This window comes from Protopterus annectens, chromosome 12.part0, assembly GCF_019279795.1.
Source record: "Protopterus annectens isolate FY-2018-M chromosome 12.part0, PAN1.0, whole genome shotgun sequence".
NCBI classification, from domain to species: domain Eukaryota; kingdom Metazoa; phylum Chordata; order Ceratodontiformes; family Protopteridae; genus Protopterus; species Protopterus annectens.
The window spans coordinates 222,589,745-222,616,730 of NC_056746.1; the positions used below are offsets into that span (position 1 = coordinate 222,589,745).

General features: G+C 39.9%; 1 protein-coding gene across 9 annotated transcripts in view; it reads left to right on the forward strand.

Annotated features, from left to right (window-relative positions):
• LOC122816469 (myosin phosphatase Rho interacting protein) overlaps nt 1-26,986 on the forward strand; it is a 3,136,467-nt gene that overhangs the window by 1,528,980 nt on the left and 1,580,501 nt on the right. For all 9 annotated transcript variants that reach the window (XM_044089284.1, XM_044089283.1, XM_044089288.1 and 6 more), the window contains exon 5: nt 6,891-6,975. In XM_044089284.1, the coding sequence (XP_043945219.1) occupies nt 6,891-6,975 (85 nt within the window). The remainder of the gene's footprint in view (nt 1-6,890; nt 6,976-26,986) is intronic.

The window sequence follows — 26,986 nt, forward strand, 5'->3', positions numbered from 1 at the left end:
TAACAAGCAGGTCAGTTGGGATAAATTAACAAATCTGTTCGATTCTCGGCTGGAGTGCCTTCTGTGTGGAGTCTGCATGTCCTCCCCGTGGTCGAGTGGCCTCCGAAAGACATGCATGAATGGGTGTGCCTTCACTGAAGGTTGGACGTCGGGCTGGCAACTCGGCACCATAAAAATCTGCCAATCATTAGCGGACCGGAGTTACGCTGTAGCGACCCCTAACCGGGAAAAGCCGAAAAAACAAACAAAACTGTATGTAGTTGATGTGGTGTTATATGCAGATTGAACAAAAGCTTAATTCAGCAAATTATAGAGGAATGAAATGCAAAACTGAAGGCACACTGAATACAGACAAGACAGTTGTCATGGTAGTAAATGGAAAAAATGAAAATTGACGTAGAAGCAAATCATGGAACACATTAATATATTCAGGTGTTTGTTAGAGCTGATTGAGGAGAAGAAAAGTTTAAACGAGGAGGTCAAAACTGGTATTGACAAGCTGCATTCAACTAGATGGTGCGTGTCAAAAGAATGCCAAAGAATCTGAAAAGTAAGGAGTACAAAACAGTGATGTAACCAGTACTGCTGTATGATACTGAAACCTGGGCAGTGAAGGCACAGCAGGTGAAGGAGGTGACATGAGATGAGTGGTAGGATATTCACTATGGGACAGATGAGCTGATAATAGCAAATCAGAAGCCAAAGTAGCTGCAGTTGTAGAGAAGGTCAGATTGCTGTAGATCATCTGGGATGTGTTTATGAACACATAGAAAGTGATTTGAAAAAGATTTTGGAGAGATGAGAAGAAAGCAAGAGGAAATAAAGACATCCAGTGGAATACTGTTCTAAGACTGTGAACGTAAAGGTCATGGGCAACAGTACCACAGCACACTCTGGCTGCAGAAATGCAGAAAGCTGTTTTGAGCATGAGCTAGACACTGTCATTTCATATTTTTTTACTGTTGGCCATTGCTGCTAACTTCATTCAAACATGTGGCATAAAAAGTACAATTTACTTTGTATTATGTTACTGAAATCACTAGGAGAGGTAAGCAGTGGGTTTTGTAGGATGTGGGCATTGAGGAGGGAAACCATCAGCTCACTATACTCCAACATTTGAGTGCATTTGAAGTCAGATGCATAACAAGCAAAATGGAAGATACTGGCTTTGATTGCAGGAGAGATTGTCGGGAGGTTGTTACAGGGTGGCATGCTGGACTGTGTGGAGGGCATAGGAGGTGGATTTTGATTTATATTATGAATGAGTGAAGAGAGAGTATGTTTAAGGAAAAAGAAATTAGGAAGTAGGAGACAGAATTAGTTACAGAAGTTTATGCATGAAAGCGTAGAGTAGTAGATAATGTATTGCTTGTACGGAAGGGTAAACTAACATCTTTGAAGTACTGGGAACAGCTGATAGAGATGATGGGGTATCCTTTCTTGAAAGAAAGGTTTAACGTGGAAGATTTTGTTATGTTTAGGTGTAATGGGAAGGTTTATCCTGGAAGATTTTGATGCAGTTAGGTGTCAAAGGTTAGTGACTAAGTTCAGTAAATTGAAAGGCTTCACAGAAGAAGAGGAGCACACACCAGGATTGGATGTTCATCAGGATTGGTTAGACTTAAATCAGAAGCTTGAGGAGAGGCATCATCCTTTCCCTCAAAGTTAACAAGCAGACATTTTAAAGCTGTATACAAGAAAGACCTAGCAGATAAGATGATGCAGACTAAAGAGTGGGAATTGCGTCTAGTAATACACTGGGAGGAATGGATTAAAATCAAGAAAATCCATTGTCCTTGTGTAGGAAGGTTTGCGTACATTCTTGTATACCCCTGTTGGATTTGTTATATATTCCTTGGAGTTGAGAATACATGGTTGTAGGGTGGGACTGAGGCATTTGTGCTGGATGGAGGCATATGAAATGGTACTTTTAACTTGAAATCCCACTGGATCCCAAATTTGCAGCAGTTTATTGCATTGATGGAGCAGGCCAAAGAGGAAGAGACAGTAGCTGGTAAAGCAAAGTCAACAATACAGAAACAGCTGGTTGCATTGTTGGTAAGAACATGTCAGGAAAGTATTGAAGTTGGGGGAAGTGAGCAGAGGCATAACTAGAGTTGGTGGCTACCCTAGGTGCAAGGTGATGGGGTGCAGTTGGCAGCTGCTGATGGTATAGGAATGCAGTACCAGCATTCAGAATTGAATGCTGATACTGCATTTGTGGTTGGAGCTGAGGTGCTAAGTGTGATAATTTAACTGTTACTGTTTCAGAACAGAAGAGTTTTTTGTCCTCAACTTGAGAGAAGATACAGTTCTGGAAGTGGTTATTGTTGTCCTTGTAGTTGAAGTACAGGCTAAACAGTTGAAGTGTTACTGGGAATGTTGAAAGGAGTTTTGTAATTAAAGGGAGATGAGAAGTTGAGGTGTAACAAGAATATTCAGTGTATTAGGTGAAAAACATTCTCATGTTTTGTGAAATATTTAAATAGGTATTAAGGAAATCCATATAATGAAAATGAAAGAAAAGAAATATTTAGTTTTGAAAAGGGATGCTTGTTGTTTAACATTTTTATTAAACTTGCATACAAGATGTGACATCTGGACAATATACCACCGGAATGCCACCAGTTAGTGACATCTGGCTAATATCCCACTGAACTGCCACCAATTAATTTGACATCTAGATAATATCCCACCAGACTGCCAACAATAATGTGACATCTCCCATGATTCTGGGTCAGTAACTAAGGAGCTTCAGTCCTCACTACTGAGTCCAGTGTGAGCCTGTCACTTAAGCAAGAGTAATATTTCACAATTTTCCCCTAAGTGCACAACGGGAACATGCATGTAATCTGGGACTGAACTGTATCCTTCTGTCCACCCCTAATGTGACTTCTTATTGCACACTTCAGAGCAATGTATCCCAGTTTAAGACCTCTGATACACTCACGCTTGAATTAAATCTCACATATCCAAACACTTCTGGAAAAGCCTGACACAGATTTCCAGCTGTGTCCCTTCTGCAAAATAATACAGTAACGCTGCCACCAATCAGTGTGTCTTCGTGCCCTTCTAAAGCAGTGTCCAATTATGAAAATTAAATATTAAAACATAGTAGCAAATGACCTAAGCAGCCAGGCTTTGAGTGGCCCAAGAGGTTATCAAGTCAAGTAACACACTCAAATCACTAAAGAAAAACATTAATTGACCAGCCACAATATAAGTTAATAAAAATATTTAATAATGAGCTAAATGATTAAATAAATATAAAGCAGTAATTTCCAATAAACAAACAGAACTCCATCACCAGGAAAATTAAATCAATAATGTAGGATAGAAATCACCATTCAGAAAAACTCTTAACTGATCTAGAGGATTACTCATAATTTCCTAACTAACTAAACAACACTGTCACTGACCTAAACTAAATTACTACAACAGAGCAAAGGCAGGCTTATTGTTCTTGGTGAATCCTTTTTAGGTATCCAATGCACAGTTCATCTATATCTGATAACTGACTACTGTAGGCTCTTTTATAGACTAGCCTGTCAACTGTTCCAGTTCTAATTTTCATTTCATATTTTTAAATTCAACCCGCGGTAGTACAGCAGTTAGCGTTGTCACCTCACAGCAAGAGGCTGTCCAGTTTGGTTCTCAGCTGGAGCGCCTTCTGTGTGGAATCTGCATGTCCTCCCTGTGGTTGAGTGACACTTAAAGACATGCAGGTAGGTGCGTGCGTGAATGGGCATTCCTTCTTTGAAGGTTGGGCATCAGATTGGCAACTTGGTACTGTAAAAGTCCACTGCCATTCATTAGCAGACTGGAGTTCCACTGTAGCGACCCTTAAGTGGAAAAGCCGAAAGATTTTTAAATTCAACCAACAGCTGTTATCTAAAAGTTCCTTCCTGACTTTCAGCTTTTGACAGTAACACATAGCAGCTGTCAACATTCCTATGACATCATCTGCTGATCACCTGAATCTGAGAGAGTTTGCCTTTTGAATCTCTCTTCACAAACATGCTCATTTAGAAATGTGAAAGGACACTGTTCACGTCTTTAAACATTCTGTTCAGATAGATCATAAATCCACATGTAAGAACTTGTTTGCAATATCATAGCTGGTCATTCTGGCATAATAATAAGTTAATCTGAAATTGTATACAAAAACTCAGCCAGACATGCTAGCAGAAATAGTGTCTAATTTCTTCACACAAGACATAGGGGCACACAAAATAATAGAAAAACAAGCCCTATTAACATTTTTATGGCTATTTATTATAAATCACGTATGTTTGTTTTCTTTCTTATCAAATATAATTAACTCCAACAGTGCATAAACTGCTCAATTCCTTCCTTCCTTAAACTTCACTCCTCCTCCTCCTGAACATTTTGTATCGTTTCTACAAACTCCATTTTTTTCTATTTAATTTGCCTCTTCCTTATTCTAAAGACCCCATCTCCAGTTCTTATATCTCATTTACATTCAATTACAGGTGGTTTAGATTTTGATTTGAATTTTCTTGCAACTGCTTTTTTTTTGGCAACAAGTAACATTAAACTTAGTAAAATCTTACTGTGTCTAGGCAGTTCAGATTCTGCATCCCAGCTCAAAAGAATAATTTTCTTTTCTTAATCTGCCAACTTGTTACATTCCCCTAAATCATGCTCCCAGTTACCTCTTTCTTTAATATTTATTTGTTTGCTGACCAGAATAGTCTGACTGGGCAAAGCCCATGTTTAGCAGTGGCTCCATCTAATTACAATCTAGATATTATATATGCATATGTATAATTTGCAGTGGCATATTGTATATACATGTGCAATTTACAATAGCATAATTGTCAACTTTGTTACATTACTATATAAGGAAGTTTACAGGTGATTGAGTTGTCATCTGTAACATTTGTGTATTTGCTAATCATATTACAGAATCATTTTAAAGTATTAATTTTTATAATATAGGGTATATCTACGTAAGCATTGCAAGAAGGTGCAGACATTTTAGGAGTATACCTAGAGTAGAGGAGATAAGAAATTGGAAAATATTTAGATGAAGTAAGAAAAGGGAGAAAGAAAGAAATGTGTGTATGACTGCAAAGTGTGTAGGTTAAGATGGGGAAGAAAGATTGAGTTTTTCCTCAGAATTCTTCAACTCTCTATTAATCATCCGCAGCTTCTCCTGTAATTGATAAAAATAAGCCTGACCTGCATGTAACACTAAAGGAACTAAAGACATTTTCTCTGCATGTATCTTACTATTTATATCCATTATCAAGTTCTTCTTATTTCTCAATTTTTGTATCATATTTTATTTTGTCTCTTCCCCCATATCCCTGGCTGTCATAGCAAACATTTTTTTAATCCATTCACCTAAATACTACTATTTATGTACTCATAAATATAGGTATTGCTGAACTAGTTCTTGTGCGGTTACATAGTTTACCACTGTAGCGTTTGTTTTATCTTCATTAATTTTATATCCCAAAAAGACTTGAAACTGTCTCAAAGTATTCCATGATAGTGAGATGTCCTTTTCTGAGTTTATAAAGTACAAAATATCATTTGCAAATGAAGCTATCTTCTTGATTATCATATTGTTATATCTTTGAATTTGTGAGTCCTTTATTTTCTTTGCCTATGGCTCTGAATATAAAGCACATAGCAAAGGGGAAAGAGGACACCCCTACCTGTTTCCTCTGTTCAAACACAGCTTGTCGGAATGGAACATCAACTTAATTCTTACCTCCAACTTCATATATCCTCCTAATTAACCCTATTATTGTGTCAGAGTAGTATACCTGCTGACTGTTGAATGCCTTCATTGCATCAAGACCCACCAACAAGAGTGTCATTTTCTTAGACTGTGCTTCCCCTGTGTTGTTTCTGTCAGTCATTTAACCGTGTCATATCTCCTGGTAAAGTGGGATCGCTGTCATTTTCATTTAGCCTTTGATTCAAACAAATTATTAAAAACTGCATTTATGTACTACCACTACTTGTACATAGTTTTCAGAAAGTACATTCAAAACAGGAAAGCAGCACAGTAGTAGCTGTAGGTTTTCTTTATTGATTATCTGGCAATGTCCCTTGTTGGATGTCCATCCGATCCTTTATATACCCTAGTTCTGACTGTGATTGAATGTGTGCTGATGCCAAATAAGTACATGCAGTATCTATCCACCTGTGGTGGCCTCATGTTTGATATTGTTTATGAAGAAACTGTTTGGACAGTGATATCTGACAGTGTGTTTTGCACTTGACAGAAGTATCATGTTTTTTTTCCTCCTTTCGCATGACCATTCTTAGGGCAGAGTTAGTTAGAGGAAGAGGAGATTAGAGTACAGCATTTCTGAAATGTGGTAAAACTGTAGGGTACAAAGCTCCATGAAATGTCACGTACATATCTGTATTAATTGGATGAGCCTGTTAGTTTAATACACAGCACCCGATAACTGTTGTAATTCTGATGTAGTGTTCACAACAGCCACCCTTTATCCTACTTGTACTTACAGATAGCACTTTTCAGACAAAGTGGGGATTACAGTCGAATTACAGTTATAATGCAAAGGTAATTTATTTGTACCTTTGCTTACTGTGCAGACACCTACAAGATCACTACCTGAACACAGGATGGAGCTTTCTAACCCTCATGTAACCATTGCTGCATAATAATAGATTCAGACTGGCACTGTTAAATTGACGGATGCCTGCCAGCACAAATAAAGGGAAAAGTTCACTGGCTTGAAGTATTACAAGTACACAGGAAATCTAGGAAATTGGAAAGGGAGAAAAGTGGTGGTGTTCCATATAGCAGGGATGTAAGCATGTGTTTTCTGGCCTTGTCATTAATTCTACTGAGTAGTATTAACTTTTTTTTTTTTCTTGTGCAGGTGGTCTACAGTGCTACTGGTTTACCCAAGAACCAACAAACAGAATCAGAAGAAGAAAAGGAAAGTGGACCCTCCAACTTTACAGGTAACTAACCCTGTGAAAAGGCAATCTTGGCAGTAGGCAGTGCTTCTGACCCACTAAAGAACACATCTAGTAGAGACTGTTTAGTTACACATTCCTCTCAGTGGATGTTTAACCAAATCTGTTTTGCAAGCCACTATATATACTGTTGAAACAGTGTTGTTGAATTTTGAATTCCATTGTTTCCTAGTTATTCTTTACCTTCATTTTTGTTACTTTGGTTGTTTTTTTCAGAAAACTCTTATAATTATGCCTTCTCTCCACCCCAAATCCACAGTTTTCAAAGCCACATTACATTGCTAGGAGCTATCAGCACTGATGATGAAAAGCATAGTTATAGTAGTTCCTGATTATGAAAAATATCCAGGCTGATGTCTATTTAAATATCTGAGACTGCTAGCATTGTAAGCATTTGCCAACAGATTTATAACTCTCTGTACAGAATTATAATGTCATATTCTTGTTTTGACAATGCATTTACTGTAAAATATAAACAGTCAACTGTTCATTATGTTCTTAGAACCCATAATACTGCTTTGTTTAACTGGGATTTTCATGTCTTCCCTATCTTATTTTGACTTCTGTTGTGGTGTATGTTTTTAAGCTGTGTGGTGTGTGTTTTTAAGCTCATCAGAACTGCTTGCGTTTATTTACCTTGCTGTATGTTCCAGTGTTTTCCACTCCCATACTACTGTTTCCTTTCAGACAAGAATTCTTCCTGTCATGCTTATACAAACTTTCATTATTTATAATACATTGTGAACATAAAAACACTTTCTGTTGCCTCTTTGATGACTGCTCCCTCTTATTTAATTTTCTTTTCCCTTTACAGTGCAAGCAAAATACTGGTCTGTTTTCCATTCAAAACACCACAAGGATTTTTGTGTTATATAATATTTTGTGTCTAAAATAATAACCCAGCATCACTTAAAGTAGCGTATTTTCGTTAATATGTTTAATGTTGAAATTGACTATGTAGGTCTGTACTGTATAGCCATTGTCACTCTGTATTCAATCGACTGAGTTATTCTCTTGATGTAGCCATTTGTGCATCCTGTGTTTTGTTTTATTTCAGAGGTTCTTCGTGTTTCACTGTTGCAGTCATTACATTTGGGTAATTTGCTGGCAGGTTGCCCTCAGTCAGCCTGATTAACAAAGTCTTGGGTCCTGCGTCGGTTGCTGTCCCTTCTTCCATGACGTCAGGGGTATAAAACATGCAGCCGACGCCATTACATCAGTCTTTCTTGCCGTGCTGTGTTCTATTCAAGTTCCATTTAAATAAATGAAGTCTGAATTTTATTTCAGAGTTTTTTTTTATTTTCAGTATGTTTATTTAAGAATGTTACATTTCGTTTATTTTTTGTATGTGTGTGGTAAATTTAAGAAATGTTTTCCTCAGAACTGTGTGTAAATGTATTTTGTGTTTATTTGTGCTACAAATGCAGAATATGGACAGGTGGTGTATTTCATATTTTTTGCCTTTATTCTGTTGTGCAACCGTGGAGTTAGTATATTTAAATAAGGGGGATGTGTACTTAAAATTCCTCTCATGTCAGGTGCCGGGTGTCTCACGTCCCTGAAAAAAATCTTTTGTCCTTCCTGTAGATTTTTTTATATTACTTATCAATGTCAGCGGTTTCAGTTTAGTGGATTCCATCTGAGGACATGATTACAAGTTCCGCTACCATTTATCTGGTCATTTATGTCAGAAGTATTAATGCTAATATTTAACCATTTACCTCAGAAGTATTAATGCTCTAAACTGCTGATCTGCTTCATCATCTAGTGATGGATTTGATTTCCCCAGTCTCTACTTTCAAACTGTTTATTCCTGACCAAGTCTTTTAGGCTTAAAGTACTTAACAGCTTATCTCAGAAAAGAGATACTTGAGCCTTCTAGGCTTACCTGGTTAACAGATAAAAAAAAAGGGTCTGGCACACCATATAAACTGGTACAAAAAATATAAAACCACTTGAAAACAGAAAGGAGCGGATAACCTTAAGTCCAAAAGTCAAAAGTACGCAAAAAGTCTTTCTTCTTCTAAACGCAAATTTATTAAGTTGAATAACAGCGTTTTCGCCACTCTCACAAAAGCAGCTTCATCAGAGAAACAAGTATAATTCAAAAAAGCATGCTTTTATAGGAACAGGAAGTGACAAAACACTAAATACACCTACAATAGTATATAAATATATATAACTGATTTAACCAACGTAATTAAAATGTATTCAAAAACACACATGTATTTTAAAACACATTCAGGGTTTATGTAAAGACTCCTGGTCCTTTTTAGAGAACATCAATGACATCATGTATGATGAAAGTCACAACTTCCTTACTGTGGATGTGGTAGACTTGTACACGTCCATACCACATCAAGAAGCTGTTGAATGGATAGGTCTACTTTTAAGTGACTTCAATGCCCCCAAAGGAGAAATAGATTTAGTGACTGAGTTACTGGACATAGTCCTCTCTTTTAACTATTTCATCTTTGATGAGGACTGTTACATCCAGAAACAAGGAGTGGCCATGGCCTCCCCTTGTGGTGCTAGTGTCACAAACTTTTTTGTTGCGTTTTGGGAGAAGAACTTCCTGATGAACAAACCCCACCTTACTAAATTCATCAGGTTGTATACCAGATTCTTAGACGACATTTTTATTTTATTTCAAGGTAATAGTAATGACGCTGACCAGTTCATCCATGAAATTAATGAAACCACTGATTTTTTAAAAATTTACCTCTAAATTCTCTACAATGGAAATTGATTACCTTGATGTTAAATTAACCAAGGTCTCTGCCAGTCATATGTTCATTTCTACCGTTTATAGGAAACCCACTTACTGCAACTCCATGCTCCACTTTACTAGTTTTCACCCTTACAAACAGAAACGGTCTATCGTTAAAGGACAACTAGTGAGAGCAGGGAGGATGTGCAGTACTATTACTGATTTTAGTTCTGAATGTAACTTCTTAAAGGATATGTTCCTTAACTGTGGGTATCCGGTAGACTTAATTGATGATTTAATACAAGAAGTTGACATAAAAAGGTCTGAAGGGGTTTACAAACCCATTCTTAGTCACACTGAGGTCTGTATAACTAAAGGTCTAAATAATATTGACTCATTTAATTTCAGTTTTATTAATCGGTCAACTACTACCAATAGTAAAAAAACAGTTTGTACTGAGCTTTGTCACCACATTCAGCATTAATTTTCAGGCCATTTGGCCAATCATTTGCAAAAATTGGTATTTTATTTCTAATAATACCTTTTTATTGGAGAAATTAGGAGGTCGACCTCAGGTGGTATACAAAAGGGGTAGTAATTTAAAAGAATTACTACAAAGAAGTCTACCACAAATTCAACATAGTAGACAGGGTATGTCCCCCTGTGGTTTTTGTAATTGGTGTAAAGTTGTTAAGGCAGGCAACTCCTTCACAATTAGAAACAAAAAATATTGGATTTACCATAAATTAAACTGTGAGTCAAAATCTGTCATCTATGTTGCATTGTGTAATTGCTGTCCGAGTTTCTATATTGGGAAAACGGACCGTAGGGCCCGTGATCGTTTCTACAAACATGTTTATGCAATTAGAAAAAATTCAGATGGCAATGCATTGGCCAAACACATTAATGTCCATTCAGGACATAGTTTTTCATTTATGTGTATTGACCAAGTCCCTAATAACATTCGAGGTGGTCCACTCTCTTTGATTTTGGAGAACCGGGAACTTGAATGGCAGTTAAAACTTGATGCATTCAGGTTCCCGGGTTTGAATGATAATTGTAATATTTCAGCTGTTTTAAAATTAAGGAGTTACTTAAGATAGACTATTGTCTTAGATGCACCTTATAAAAAACAACTGTGCATACAAATATTTTTAAAAAACTAGCTATTGTCAATTGTATAGTAGCTTTTACATATATATATATATATATATATATATATATATATATAAACTTATTTTATATATATTTTCTATGTTAAATGGTAACATTATGTGTTAATGTTACTTATATATAACTACATATTTTTTATTTTAGTTTTTGAATACATTTTAATTACGTTGGTTAAATCAGTTATATATATTTTTATACTATTGTAGGTGTATTTAGTGTTTTGTCACTTCCTGTTCCTATAAAAGCGTGCTTTTTTGAATTATATTTGTTTCTCTGATGAAGCTGCTTTTGTGAGAGTGGCGAAAACGCCGTTATTCAACTTAATAAATTTGCGTTTAGAAGAAGGACTTTTTGCGTACTTTTGACTTTTGGACTTGAGGTTACCTGCTCCTTTCTGTTTTCAAGTGGCACACCATATAGTTTGATGTCACACACTTGCATTTGTAAGCAAAAGGATGCAGATTGCTATCTGATCTTCTCCTTCTTTCGGCTGCTCCCGTTAGGGGTCACCACAGCAGATCAACTGTTTCCATTTCTTCCTGGCCTCTGCATCTTTCTCTGTCACACCAACCACCTGCATGTCCTCTCTCACCACATCCATAAACCTTATCTTAGGCCACCCTCTTTTTCTGTTACCTGGCAGCTTCATCCTTAGCATCTTTTTCCCAATATACTCTGCATCCCTCCTCAGCACATGTCCAAACCAACGTAATCTTGCTTCTCTGGCTTTGTCTCCAAGCCGTCCAACCTGGGCTGACCCTCTAATATACTTATTCCTAATCCTGTCCGTCCTGGTCATACCCAGTGCAAATCTTAACATCAACACTCTCAGAGCAAACATTGTGCTCTTTCCTGGTATGAAACCATACTGCTGATCACCAGTCATCACCTCCCTTCTTAACCTAGCTTCCACTACTCTTTCCCATAACTTCATGCTGTGACTGATCAGTTTAATCCCTCTGTAGTTACTACAGCTATGCACATCACCCTTATTCTTAAAACTCGGTACCAAAACACTTTTTCTAGCTAGCCCTTTGCTGCTGGCCATCCTCACTTAATCTTGCACTCTGTTTTCTGTCTCAAGCTTTGTTTACTGGACCTGGAGTGTTGATGTCTAGCACGCTTTCTTACAGCTCATTACATACATTCACTAATGTATTTATGAAAGCATTCTTTCTAGAGTCCAGAATGAATTTAGGTTCCTTCAGACTTTAGCTGGTGTCTCATTTTCTTCTCCCTGTCATTAATCTTCACTGTTATTATCTCCTCCAAGCCTCACTCTGTGCCATCCTAATTAATACAGTTTCCTGTTTGTTTGCTCTGTACAAATGGACACTACTTCAGCTGGATCTTCACTTTTGCTCTGTATAGTGGGAGTGATACTTAAAGAGTTACTTGTATTCTGTTCTTTGCATAATGCAGTCCAGGATTCCATTAGACTCCACAGCAGCCTTCCCACTGTGTTGATAGTTCCAGTGTAGCAGCTGTGCTTTCTTTTTAAGTGAAATGGCTGGGATTTCTTCGAGTAATGGTTATACTAATTGTTTTGTTTTATATCAAACAAAATGTTAATTGTGGAAATAAAAAAATGACAATAAAAAAAAACATTTTTGTGGGGGCCAAGGCTCCTGCAGCCTGTGATGATGAGGTATTGCCAGCTGTGCCAGAAGTAATAGGGCAGTGGATGTGTAACATATGCCAGCATAGCTAGCTGGAGTTTTGTAAAGAATTATATGTCATTTGTATGTCAAACTAATTTGTACAGTTGTTTGTGTTGAAAATGTATTTGTAAAGCTGCTTGTATTCAAAATGGACCAACAGTGGGTCTTGCTGGGCAGAAAAGAAATAGACCTGTATGTCAGACTATATTGTAACTGTTGAAATATATTGTAACAGAGGATATTGGAATAGAAGAGGTTAGTCTCAGTCCAGCTAACTTTGAAAAATAGTCTGAAATTAAATTACCTGGTTTAAGCCATAAAGATTATATCTTGACAGTTCTGATTGCAGCCAGAAACAAAAGGTCTGTGAAAACCAGGACTAGCAGTCCTACTGTATTGTCCTTGAGGGTGAACTAATTGCTACCCTTGAAGGGTGAAATTTTTTGAAATGGTTTTATAGCTTCCAGATGCTATAACACATCTTAGCAAAGCTCTCTGTGTGTGTATGGTAACACATATGTGCAAGACTCTGGCTCAGTTTCAAGTAAAGAAGGTAGTGTGGGAACCAGAAGTCAAGTGACCATATGTGTGAGATGTGATTCTGTAATCCAGCACTGAAATGATGTTTTAATACTAGATGAGACAGAAGTCTCAGAGCAGTCTGTTTTTGAAACTTGACAAAGAAGGATCACTCACCCACTTCTTCGTGCTTTGCTTCAGTAAGTAACCAGGGAATAGTAATTCTTTAGATCAGTCAGTAAAATATAGTGAGTTAAAACTTGTTTTTCTGTATCTGTATGAATCTATCCATCTGTGTTATTTCCTGTGTCTGAAACTCTGGTGTTTATTGTAAATAGATATTTATTTTTTTCATGTTTTTATTATTTATTATTAAATATGTTTAAACTTTTCATTGTGGCTGGTCTTTTAAAAAATATTTAAACTTTTGAGAGTGCTTGTATTTATTTATTTGGTGACACTGTGGCCACTCCTGAAAGCCTTGCTGCATTGGTCAAACACTAACATTTGTATTACTATTAATTTTACTTAATATAATTTGATACCCTGGTAAGAGCCTTAGATTAGCTGGCTTTGGATTGTTTTGGTGGCAGTATCTACCTTATAGTCTGGGCAGATGAGGCATAGCTGGTAAATATGTGCCAATCTTTCTCAGGTGTGTGTGTGTGTGTGTGTGTGTGTGTGTGTGTGTGTGTGTGTGTGTGTGTGTGTGTGTGCCACCTACTTGGAACAGGGACACAGAGCACTGGTCCGAGATCGCTTTGTATGCCAGACAGAGGTCACCTCTGAGGAGTCTGTAGAAGACTGAGTAGAGGGACAAGGCCTTTAGCTTGTCTGTGTAGGGAAGATGTGTGTGGCCCCGGATTCTCCTGATCAGGAACCTCTGTGGTCTTTCCAGCTGCTGCATGTGCTTTGTGAGGTATATGCAGAAAGAGGCATTGTACTCCATAATGGGTCTTATAAGGGAAGAATACAGGGATGTTATGACCACCTTGTCCCTGAATTAGATATCCTGACTAATGAGGTGGGCCATGTAGAAAGCTCTCTGTACAATAGAGGCAATGTGGTGGTCAAAAGTCAGTATGTCTTCAATCTGGGTGCCCAAGTCCCTCATGACTGATTGCGTGCATAGGACCTTATTATTAATGATTAATGTGATAATTTGTGGGGATGTCACTGACCCCAAAGGATATGATGATGCATTTTTTGGCATTTGGTTTATGGCCTTGTTTCTGGCACCAGTCATTTGTTTGGGTGAGACCCTGTTGGGGGATGTCCACATCACTAGGGGAATTGATGACAGCATCCATCTTGCAGTCATCTGCAATCTTGGTCAGCTATAGCCCACTGGTTTTGGCCTGCACCTCAGAAAAGTAGATCCAAACAACAGAGGCCCCAAGACCGATCCCTGGTGTGCACCACTCATTATGCATCTACTTCTTGAGGTGGCTTCCCCTATTTTGAGTAGGTGGGTTCTGTCAGTGAGCCAGTTTGCTACCCATCTGGTAACATATGGATTGATATGTCTCATTTCCTCTCTGTTTTTACTGGCTTGTGAGAGTAAGCACTAAATTATCATTTTGTGAAATCACTCCCCTTCAACTATTTAAATTTATTGGCCATACTACTGTATTCCGTAGTACCAGAATACAAAAGTGACCACCCCCTTTCAATCTATCTTGCTGTTTTAAAAATAGTGACGCTCCACTAAAACTTAACTTTTTAGACAGGTAAAACTTAAGTTACCTACTTTCACATCTAACTCCTCTAGTGCTCACTGCAGTGTTTAGGATAAACCTTTTTTTTTTCATCTATTGGGAAGGGTGGCTTAATGGTTAAGGTGTTTGCCTTACATACACAAAGTGCAGGGTTTGAGTCTCACAAGGGATAATTGGCTAGGCTTCAAATGGCTCGCAAGGGCAGTTAGCCTAGTACTAATCTATAAACCTATAATCTTACCTTTAAGCATCCCTGTGACTAGCACTTGCTTTAAAACCTGCTGGAAAGCACTAGGAAGTCTTAAACTGATACAAGCACTCAACTCTACTTGTTAATAAGGAGAAATTAATAGTAGACACTAAACAGCCTATAACTGCAAAGTACCTTGCTAACGTAAGGGAAAACAGCTCTTGTACTTTACAAAAAAAAAAAAAAAAAAGCACCAAACCAGACATGTCCAGGGGTCAGCTTCCAGTGATTTATCCTGTCCACATGGTGAATGTGGGCATACTGGGGCAGTGCAGCAATTGCCTCATGTACACAGACAATCCACTCCTCCTACCACCCAACACTGTAACCTGCGAGAAATGCACTTACCTAGCCAAACTGGAAGCAAAGCCCCCAAGATTGTGCTAGACAGTCAAGAGGAGAAGGTTAACACCCGCACTACACTCACCACCAACACCCACACATAGCAACACTAAACTCACATATGTGGAGGCCCTTAACATTAACCTGCCCAAGTAACAAGGACCTTCGAAGCTGAAACGCAAACAAGCACCAATAACAACCAAAGTGTCACATAGCTCACACCACCAGTGTGCTACCCAACAACAGCCCCTAGGGCAAGACAACGTACCCAACACTTTAGTCATAGGTGACTCTGTAGTCAGGCACACTGATGTCCCACTCACCAGGCTTAACAAGGAGAATATTACAGTCAGCTGCCTATCGAGTGCCAGGATCCGCCACATAACACATGCAGTCAAGTCACTCCACAACAAGTACAAATATGACTGTCATTGTCCATGTTGGAGAGAATGACTTGAGATGTACCTCCCTGGACTACATGAAAAGAGACATGGAAGAGCTCTTGGATCATGTGGCCCAGGCAGGTATGACCCTAGCCCTGAGTAGCATCCCACCTTCACCCAGAATGATACACAGTATAAGGACAAAGTGATTGATTTCAATTGGCTAAGCTTCTGGTGTCATTCAAAGGGGATCCAGTATCTGTCTGCCTGGGACAACATGATCAACAGACCACGATGCTTTGCCAGAGATGGTCTGCACCTGTCACCACTGGGATTCAGGTTACTGGCTAAGGCTCTTGCCACCCCTATAGTGCCTTTTTTAGGCAAAGTTCAAAGGACAAAACCACCACTATAACAGATACAAGCATGCAAAATCTGAAGGTAATGCTACTCAATGCTAGAAGTCTAAAGCTCAAAATGCACTCTCTTGAGGCACTCCTAAAAATGGAGAACATCGATATTTGTGCAGTAACTGAGACCTGGTTCAAGGGTCTAGAGAGACCCCTGCAATACCAGGCTACAACTCTTACCACACTTTTCGGCCACCAAACCAGGACCGAAACACTAAAGGTGGAGGAATGTCCATATTCACCAAGGATATTCACAACACCAGGCTAGTTGCCCAACACAGTGCGTTTGAAATTCTCCAGGTGCAACTAACACAAGATAAGACTGCAGTCCAAATTGTAGCTTTCTACAGATCCCCCCCACCATGCCCCAAGGTTATCACTACACCTTTCTAAATATAATGGAAAATATTAAGATACAACCAAACACCCTAATACTGGGTGATTTCAACTACCCTGCCATTAACTGGGAAAGCTACTCGTGTACCAACACCTTTGCCCAACTGTTCTTGGAATTCATAACTTCCAATGCCCTGGATCAACTAATCCAGTCCCACCAGGGGCTCCAGTGTCCTAGACCTGGTCATTACCAGTATGGGAAATCGATGCTCCACACCTAACGTCACCCCCTTATTGGTCAGGTCTGACCATAAGCTAATCACCCTTGACATCCACATCCCACCTCCACCCCCCAGTAAGGAAACCTCCGTCAAAAACTTCTCCAAAGCCAACTTCATGCTACTCAAGTCAGAACTGACAAACTTCATGACAGGTGTCATGCAGACAGAAACTGAAAGTTTGACTGCTGAATCCTACACTAAAGCACTGTACGAGCACTTTCACTCGTGCATGAATTGTGCCATCCCCAGTAGAATCAAGATGCTCGCCTCCAAAAAAAGGAAGCCAATCTGGTGGTCCCTTGCTTATAAACAAACTTTACAACAAAGGAACAAACAGTTGCAGAAAAGAGGAAAGTTCCAGGATGCAAAAAAGTCCCTTACCAGCCTCAGTAAGAAGATCCCTCATAAAATCCTCCAAAGCTAGTTACGAAAATAAAATTGCCAAAGATTCCAAAGACAGCCACAAGGCACTCTGTAGCTATGTCAAGAATGTAAATGGCAATTCTCTGAGTTACAACAGAATGGCATTAAATATACTGATCCCAAGGATATTGCCAATATCCTGGCAGATCGATTCAGTGCAAACTTCACCCCCCTCTCACCCCCTAAAGGGCCCATTTCAGTACCGAAAGATTGCCAAATTCCTGTAATAACGGCCACACAGGTAAAAAAACGTACTCTCCAAAGCTGAATACAGCATCCATGGGACCAGAAGACATCCCAGGCTGTGTACTACATGAACTGCAAAATGAACTGGTACCTCACCTAAGTGTCATGTTTAATCATAGCCTCACCTCAGGCTTCATGCCCACTGAGTGGCGCACAGCTACAGTTATCCCACTCCACAAGGGGCGATCCACCTTGGATCCTGAGAACTACTGCCCCATCAGTCTGATGAGCCTGATCTGCAAGGCCATGGAACGTATTATCATGGAACTTATAAACAGACATTGGCAGCCTTCAAACACTGGACCCCACATAGTTTGGGTTCATAAAGGCCGATCTTGTCTCCTGAACCTAATTGACTTCTTCGAATCAGTCTCCAGAGCCATGGACAAGGGTAAGGTGGTCCACACAGCCTATCTGGACCTCGCCAAGGCCTTCAACACCATCACCCACTCTGGAATCATAGATAAACTTATTAAGCTGGGCATTAATCCCTACGTCGATGGGTTGCCAACCGGCTTACTGACAGAACCCACACTGTAAAAGTAGCCAACTCCAAATCCAGCTCCAGACAAGTGGAGTACCTCAGGGTTCAGTCCTGAGACCACTCTTGTTTGGCATCTGCTTCTCTGAAGTACAGGCCAACACTAAGGGACTTTGGCTAATAAAGTTCGCAGATGACTACAAACTGGGAGCCATTATTAAATCCCCAAATGATGTGGATATTCTACAAAAGGGCCTTACAGAAACAGATGCTTGGTGTCAGAGCCATGGACTTGAGCTGAATACCAAGAAATGTATTTATTTATTTATTTTTATTTATTTTACATTTGTTGACCGGGCTAGTCTAGCTGGATCAAAGTCCATTTTCAGTAGAGGCCCGGGGAGAAAAGCTCCACAGATAAAAGCAAGGTAATTTAAAAACAAGTACAATACACTTATGAGACAGGCAATGAGCAAAATACAATGATATTAGTCCAGGTATGGTTGTACAAATCTAAGAAAAAACAAATACCAACTATGCATTGAATACTTTCCTACTACTTACTGAAGTTCAAATGTAATGGATACTTATAAAAACATTAATTGTAAAAAAAAATTTTTTTTTTTTTTTTTTTTTTTTAATTCATGTTTGAGAATGGTAGTAACAATGTAATCATTAAGTCATTATGTGATCAGAGAGAAACATTACAGAGTTGATTAAAGAAATATGAAAGTAGAAAGATGAGAGCAGGTTAGTCTGGATTGGTGCAAGAGCATAGCCAGAAATTGTTTAGATGTAAAAGAAGTTGTTTTTTAAAGAGAGGAAGAGTGGGTAGAGAGGAGATATGTGTGGGGAGGTTATTCCATATTTTACCAACTGAGTTTGAGAAAAGGCAGTTTCCTGCAGAATTTGTAATTCTAGTAGTGTTGACTTGTAGCTTTTGAGGAGCGTAGGTGTTTCAGGTTACTGTAAGGAGTCAAGAGGTTGCTAAGGGCTGGTGTTTTTGATGGTTGATAAAGAATTTTGTGTGCTATGAGAAGTTGTTGATAGGTAAGCTTGTTAGGAAGTTCCAACCAGTGTAATACTTTTAGGTTTAAATGGGAACTAGATGCTCGAGCTATAGGTAATTTTTTCTTTGAAGTGGCTTAATTTAAGGGTTGCCTTACACAAAAGGGAGGGACCCAAAGGAATCAGGCTCAATCCAGGGTTAGCCTAGTACTAATCTATAAACCTATAATCTTACTTAAGCATCCTGCAGACTAGCACTTGCTTTAAAACCTGCTGGAAAGCACTAGGAAATCTTAAACTGATACAAGCACTCAACTCTACTTGTTAATAAGGAGAAATTAATAGTAGACACTAAGCAGCCTATAACTGCAAAGTACCTTGCTAACGTAAGGGAAAACAGCTCTTGTACTTTACAAAAAAAAAAAAAAGGCACCAAACCAGACATGTCCAGGGGTCAGCTTCCAGTGATTTATCCTGTCCACATGGTGAATGTGTACCTTGGGCATACTGAACAGTGCAGCAATTGCCTCATGTACACAGACAATCCTCTCCTCCTACCACCCAACACTGTAACCTGCGAGAAATGCACTTACATAGCCAAACTGGAAGCAAAGCCCCCCCCCCCCCAAGATTGTGCTAGACAGTCAAGAGGAGAAGGTTAACACCCGCACTACACTCACCACCAACACCCACACATAGCAACACTAAACTCACATATGTGGAGGCCCTTAACATTAACCTGCCCAAGTAACAAGGACCTTGAGCTGAAACGCGCAAAACAGCACCAATAACAACCAAAGTGTCACATAGCTCACACCACCAGTGTGCCACCCAACAACAGCCCCTAGGGCAAGACAACGTACCCAACACTTTAGTCATAGGTGACTCTATAGTCAGGCACACTGATGTCCCTCACCCAGGCTTAACAAGGAGAAATTACAGTCAGCTGCCTGTCGGTGCCAGGATCCGGCCACATAACACATGCAGTCAAGTCACTCCACAACAAGTACAAATATGACTGTCATTGTCCATGTTGGAGAGAATGACTTGAGATGTACCTCCCTGGACTACATGAAAGAGACATGGAAGGCTCTTGGATCATGTGGCCCAGGCAGGTATGACCTAGCCCTGAGTAGCATCCACCTTCACCCAGAATGATACACAGTATAAGGACAAGTGATTGATTTCAATTGGCTAAGCTTCTGGTGTCATTCAAGGGGATCCAGTATCTGTCTGCCTGGGACAACATGATCAACAGACCCACGATGCTTTGCCAGAGATGGTCTGCACCTGTCACCACTGGGATTCAGGTTACTGGCTAAGGCTCTTGCCACCCCTATAGAGCCTTTTTTAGGCAAAGTTCAAAGGACAAAACCACCACTATAACAGATACAAGCATGCAAAATCTGAAGGTAATGCTACTCAATGCTAGAAGTCTAAAGCTCAAAATGCACTCTCTTGAGGCACTCCTAAAAATGGAGAACATCGATATTTGTGCAGTAACTGAGACCTGGTTCAAGGGTCTAGAGACCTGCAATACCAGGCTACAACTCTTACCACACTTTTCGGCCACCAAACCAGGACCGAAACACTAAAGGTGGAGGAATGTCCATATTCACCAAGGATATTCACAACACCAGGCTAGTTGCCCAACACAGTGCGTTTGAAATTCTCCAGGTGCAACTAACACAAGGTAAGACTGCAGTCCAAATTGTAGCTTTCTACAGATCCCCCCCACCATGCCCCAAGATTATCACTACACCTTTCTAAATATAATGGAAAATATTAAGATACAACCAAACACCCTAATACTGGGTGATTTCAACTACCCTGCCATTAACTGGGAAAACTACTCGTGTACCAACACCTTTGCCCAACTGTTCTTGGAATTCATAACTTCCAATGCCCTGGATCAACTAATCCAGTCCCACCAGGGGCTCCAGTGTCCTAGACCTGGTCATTACCAGTATGGGAAATCGATGCTCCACACCTAACGTCACCCCCTTATTGGTCAGGTCTGACCATAAGCTAATCACCCTTGACATCCACATCCCACCTCCACCCCCCAGTAAGGAAACCTCCGTCAAAAACTTCTCCAAAGCCAACTTCATGCTACTCAAGTCAGAACTGACAAACTTCATGACACCCATGCAGACAGAAACTGAAAGTTTGACTGCTGAATCCTACACTAAAGCACTGTACGAGCACTTTCACTCGTGCATGAATTGTGCCATCCCCAGTAGAATCAAGATGCTCTCCTCCAAAAAAAGGAAGCCAATCTGGTGGTCCCTTGCTTATAAACAAACTTTACAACAAAGGAACAAACAGTTGCAGAAAAGAGGAAAGTTCCAGGATGCAAAAAAGTCCTTTACCAGCCTCAGTAAGAAGATCCCTCATAAAATCCTCCAAAGCTAGTTACGAAAATAAAATTGCCAAAGATTCCAAAGACAGCCACAAGGCACTCTGTAGCTATGTCAAGAATGTAAATGGCAATTCTCTGAGCTACAACAGAATGGCATTAAATATACTGATCCCAAGGATATTGCCAATATCCTGGCAGATCGATTCAGTGCAAACTTCTCCCCCCTCTCACCCCCTAAAGGGCCCATTTCAGTACCGAAAGATTGCCAAATTCCAGTAATAACGGCCACACAGGTAAAAAAACGTACTCTCCAAAGCTGAATACAGCATCCATGGGACCAGATGACATCCCAGGCTGTGTACTACATGAACTGCAAAATGAACTGGTACCTCACCTAAGTGTCATGTTTAATCATAGCCTCACCTCAGGCTTCATGCCCACTGAGTGGCGCACAGCTACAGTTATCCCACTCCACAAGGGGCGATCCACCTTAGATCCTGAGAACTACCGCCCCATCATTCTGATGAGCCTGATCTGCAAGGCCATGAAACGTATTATCATGGAACTTATAAACAAAGACATTGGCAGCCTTCAAACACTGGACCCCACATAGTTTGGGTTCATAAAGGCCGATCTTGTCTCCTGAACCTAATTGACTTCTTCGAATCAGTCTCCAGAGCCATGGACAAGGGTAAGGTGGTCCATACAGCCTATCTGGACCTCGCCAAGGCCTTCAACACCATCACCCACTCTGGAATCATAGATAAACTTATTAAGCTGGGCATTGTCTCGTCGATGGGTTTGCCAACCCGACACTGACAGAACCCACACTGTAAAAGTAGCCAACTCCAAATCCAGCTCCAGACAAGTGGAGTACCTCAGGGTTCAGTCCTGAGACCACTCTTGTTTGGCATCTGCTTCTCTGAAGTACAGGCCAACTCTAAGGGACTTTGGCTAATAAAGTTCGCAGATGACTACAAACTGGGAGCCATTGTTAAATCCCCAAATGATGTGGATATTCTACAAAAGGGCCTTACAGAAACAGATGCTTGGTGTCAGAGCCATGGACTCGAGCTGAATACCAAGAAATGTATAGTTATCCCCTTTGGGAAAAAACATGTACCCGTGAATTACCACATACGTGGCAGTACACTAAACACCAAAAGTGTGATAAGTGACTTAGGGACACAGGTGGACAGTGGTCTCACCTTTGATAACCACATCACCACAACAGTCAGGAAATCCTGTGTGGCACACCTCATCACTAAGGGATTTTCATCCAGAAAAAAGGAGGTCATTGTCCCACTGTACTCATCCCTCATTAGACCCATTATAGAATACAATGCCCCATTTAGAATGTACCTCTCAAGACATCTGCAACAACTGGAAAGGCCGCAGAAATACTTCACTAAAAAAATCACAAGCCTAAAGCAGATTCCCTATGCAGACCATCTAAAAAAAGAAAACTCCACCTATACTCTGTCGCATATCGTCTACTCAGAGGCTATTTCTGCTTAACGTACAAGACCATGTCTAACCCAGAGCTGTTGGACATGCTACACTTAAATCCCAATCCCTCAGAGAGACACGCTCCAGGGATCTAAACTTGTCATCACAATGAACAAAACATGCTGGAGGGATAGGTTCCGGACCCAGAGACTCCTCAGACTCTGGAATAGACTGCCCATACATGTCAAGCAGAGTGCCTCTTTGGCCCTCTTCAAAAGGAACCTTGATGATTGGATGGGAGATGGGAAATTCACCTCTGGGATCACGTCCGTCACTCTGCTAGACAGGGGTCCAGGGAAGTAAATACTGTGGGAAGAAATAGCCAGGGAATTGTTATGGCTAGGCTTGTATAGGCTTTAGGGCTGATAGCCTAGTACCAACCTATGAACCTATGCCTGGTTAAGAGAGTTTATTATACCTGAGTGGGGAATAGTATCGAAGGCTTTGCCAGGTCAAGGTAGGCATTGTGCACCATCGTCACCTCGTCCATGGCTTTGGTAATTGTCTGAAAGTCATCAACCAAATTTAACAGGCACGAACCTCCCCTTGATGAAACCAAACAGTGTGGGATCAAGTGTTTGGAGGTTGCCAATGTCCTTGTTAATGAGGTTCATGATAATCTGCTCCATGGCCTTGTAGATCAGGCCAGTTAAACTATATCTGCAGCATTTGTGTATGTGGTGTCCTTGACCACCAGTTCTGAGCATATCTCGGTGCTTCCTTTGAGATTACGGACATATATAAAGAAGGCTTTATGATTGTCTTTAGTAGATGTGGCCAGTTTGGACTCTGCTTGCTTTGGAGGATTTCACCAGTGCTCTTATTTGCTTGTTCAGGCTAAGGAGAGATTGCTTCCAATTGGGCACCTCCTGCTTCTTGGTCCTGGGCAGCAATTTTTTCCTTTTATTATAGAGTTTATTTACAGATGTCCACCATACAGGTTTACTCTTCCTTGAGGAGGAGGATTTCATCCTGTCAGGTATTCCTGATTCCATGCAGCTATATAAATGCTTGTATAGTACTTTGGTATGTGTTTGGACAAATGTGCCAGTTTCTATGGAGGTGGAGGAGGCTGTGTAGCTGTTTATATCTTCCCCCAGGAGGTTGTAATCAGCTTTGGAGAAGTTGTTTTTGTATGACCCTAGCTGGGTTGGGGGCTGGTTAGGGGAGATGGTGACTTCGAAAGTGACTGCCTTGTGGTCGGATCTTACCAGGGATGACACTGTGGGGATTCTTTGTGGTTACTAATGTTGGGTAATAACAAGTGCAAGATATTTTCACCTCTTGTGAGGGTGTCGACCAACTGGTCAAAGGCATTTTCATTGACAAAATCAAGGAATCTCTGGGCATTTGTGTTTTGGCATGACTATTTCTTCCATTCTATGGTTAGATAGTTAGTCACCCAGGATCAGGGTAAAGGGTTGAATCTTGATAGATTTGAAGAGGTCCAGATAGGTGGAGTGAGCATCTTTAGTCAAAGTTGAGGGCCTGTCACCAGCTATGATTTGAATAGGGGCCTTGTCAGTTGTTAACTGCACCTGGAGTGTCTCCTGTGCGTCATACTGCTTGACCAGCCTCGAGGTGTGTATGTCTTTTATATGTATTGCAACTCTACTGCCTTTTGCTGTGCTGCCCATAGTTTGGGGTCTGAATGTATGATTTGATGAGTGACGGGGTGCTGTCCACAGCTTTGAACCAGGTTTCTGTGACTGCATAAATATCAGCATCTTCCAGGGTAAGAATGCTTGCAATGAATGCAGTTTCATGTTTAGAGTCCTAGCTTTTAGCAGCATGACCTGTATGTTTTGATGAAATTTTCATGTTGATAGTTTTGACCTCATGGCAGAACTTGCTGTGATGTAAATGTCACCACAGCATAACTCTCAATCTAGAAACATCAAAAATCTGGACAAGGCCCATGAAAAATAGGTGCAAATCAGTACGCTGATTAACATCTAATTTGCATACATACTTATGTAACCCCACCCACTCCAGTAGAATTGTGGGGTACTAATTTTCAAATGCAAACTGAAGAACAGACAACCAAAATATGGCACCAGAGTCCCCCTGCAGCCATTCCAATGTCCCATTACCTGCCTATTTCGCCCCATTTGCCATAAATAATGTGTGCATACTGCTTTACTTCTACAATGATTATTTGGATTTTAATTTTTACATTTTGCAGCACAACAATGCACAAACACTAACAGACGTCTGCTAAACAAAGCAATACTGTCTCGCCATGAAAACAGACTTGGCATTAAAACTTCTCTGCCCTTGAAACTCACATTAATTGAAACAGCATTGATACCCACACCACATCCAAAGAAAATGCATCTGGCCAGTGGTGGATAAAGATTACCTTTGGGCTCTTTTTCAAATCATTGACCTCTTGTACACAAAACAAGAAACATACATGTGTTCTTTTCTTTGATACACATTCCTGACTTAAGTTATATTCCTTGTATAATACAGCACACTTGTTAGACAGAGCACATTTTAAATTTATTGTTTGAACATTTTTTCCAGTAGGCTGTACTGTAGACTGTGTGAATCTGGACAAGAATCTAAAAATTTCAAGAACAGTGTTTAGTTCAGCTTTGTTTTTTGGATGCTTCCATTTACTTAATGAAAACCTGATAGCTCAATAGCCTCAACTTGCATATATTATTCTGGAGAACTTAGAACCAGCCATTTAGGTGTGATATAATTTTATATATCATTCAGTATTACCTGAAAATCTTACAATAAGCGAAACATTCAGGCATCACCATTTTTCTTACTTAGTTTTACATAAAATTGATTATATAAAGTCATATTTTAATCTCTCTCTCTCTGTCTCCATCTCTCTTTATCTGTGTCAACACACATCTTTGCAGAAAAATTAAAATAAACATTGTTGAAGTACCATCTTTAGATAAAGGCTGGCTACACACATTGGCCTATAACCATCTTAAGCTAAAAGGTGACTGAAGCCGTTTGTTGCTAAATTGTGCATTTATTCAGTAGTTGAAAAACATGTGCAGAATTATACAAACATGAGCTCAATCTGTTTTTTGGAAGTAGTCTCTTTCTTTTTCTCTTTCTCTCTCTCTCTATCTCTCAATTTCCATGCTAAAGATTATTCTTGAAAATGTCCCAAGTTATTTCAGCCCTCTTGAAAACTCCAACAGCAAACAAAGCAGAGGGATATCAATGTAAGACCTTAGTAAAATAATTCATATTACTTGCTGAAAATCCAGCTAATCAGAATACAGATATTCAGCTAACACTTCCTTTTCTGACGAGGCAACACCCTTTGTATATGGCTTAGTTGCCCTGAATTCTTCTTCTCCTAGGTCATTTCTATCTGTGCCAAAACTAGAGTGGGTGAAAGGACAGTCTGCCCCCAGGTCCAAATTATTTGCATGCGTGGCACTGGTTACACACACACACTTTCTAGCATACATAATTATGTTTCAGCTTAAGCACAAACTTTTCAGTAGATGTTAAACTTTCAGCTTGTTCCAGCCAGATCGAGCCCTCTAAATAAAAAATAAATCCTTGCAGTCCACTGTCCGAGTTTTCATACCTTCCATGCCTTCTAAATAAATCCTTGCAAGCCCTGAGCCATATAAATCCTTGCCAACCATTCTTTCCGGCTGGTTCAAATGCTTTATGAGCGGGAATGAACCTGGAAATATGTGTGCTGCGAGCTGAATTCTGACAGACTGGTAGCCCTGCCGAGCTGACATCATCACACACGTGATGACATCAGCTAAAGCATGAAAAATAAAAAAAAATAAAGAAAAAATCGGAAATGAAGGGGTGCCATTCTGGAATCGTGGCACCCCATTATTTGGACCCCAAAACTCGGTAAAAACCAAGTAATTCGGGACAGTTGGGAGGTATGCACCACAGTGCACATATCTGTCTCCTTGTCTTACATTAACAAAAACATAAGACTGTTTAGCACCCTAGGAGAACACTGAATGCATGGTTCATGATTTAGCCTCTCTCTAAAGGCTATAGTTGCAGCCCATTGCATGTATGCTTCTTGTGTCCTCTCTGCTACCTTCTAGCAAACCTTGTCTCTTGTGTACTAAAAGAACTTAAAGTTTAACCCACTAATTGCAAACTGAGTTAATCATTGAAAAACAAATCTGAAATGTGGGTGAATTTTTTTAAAGGGCAAGTCCCCTTCA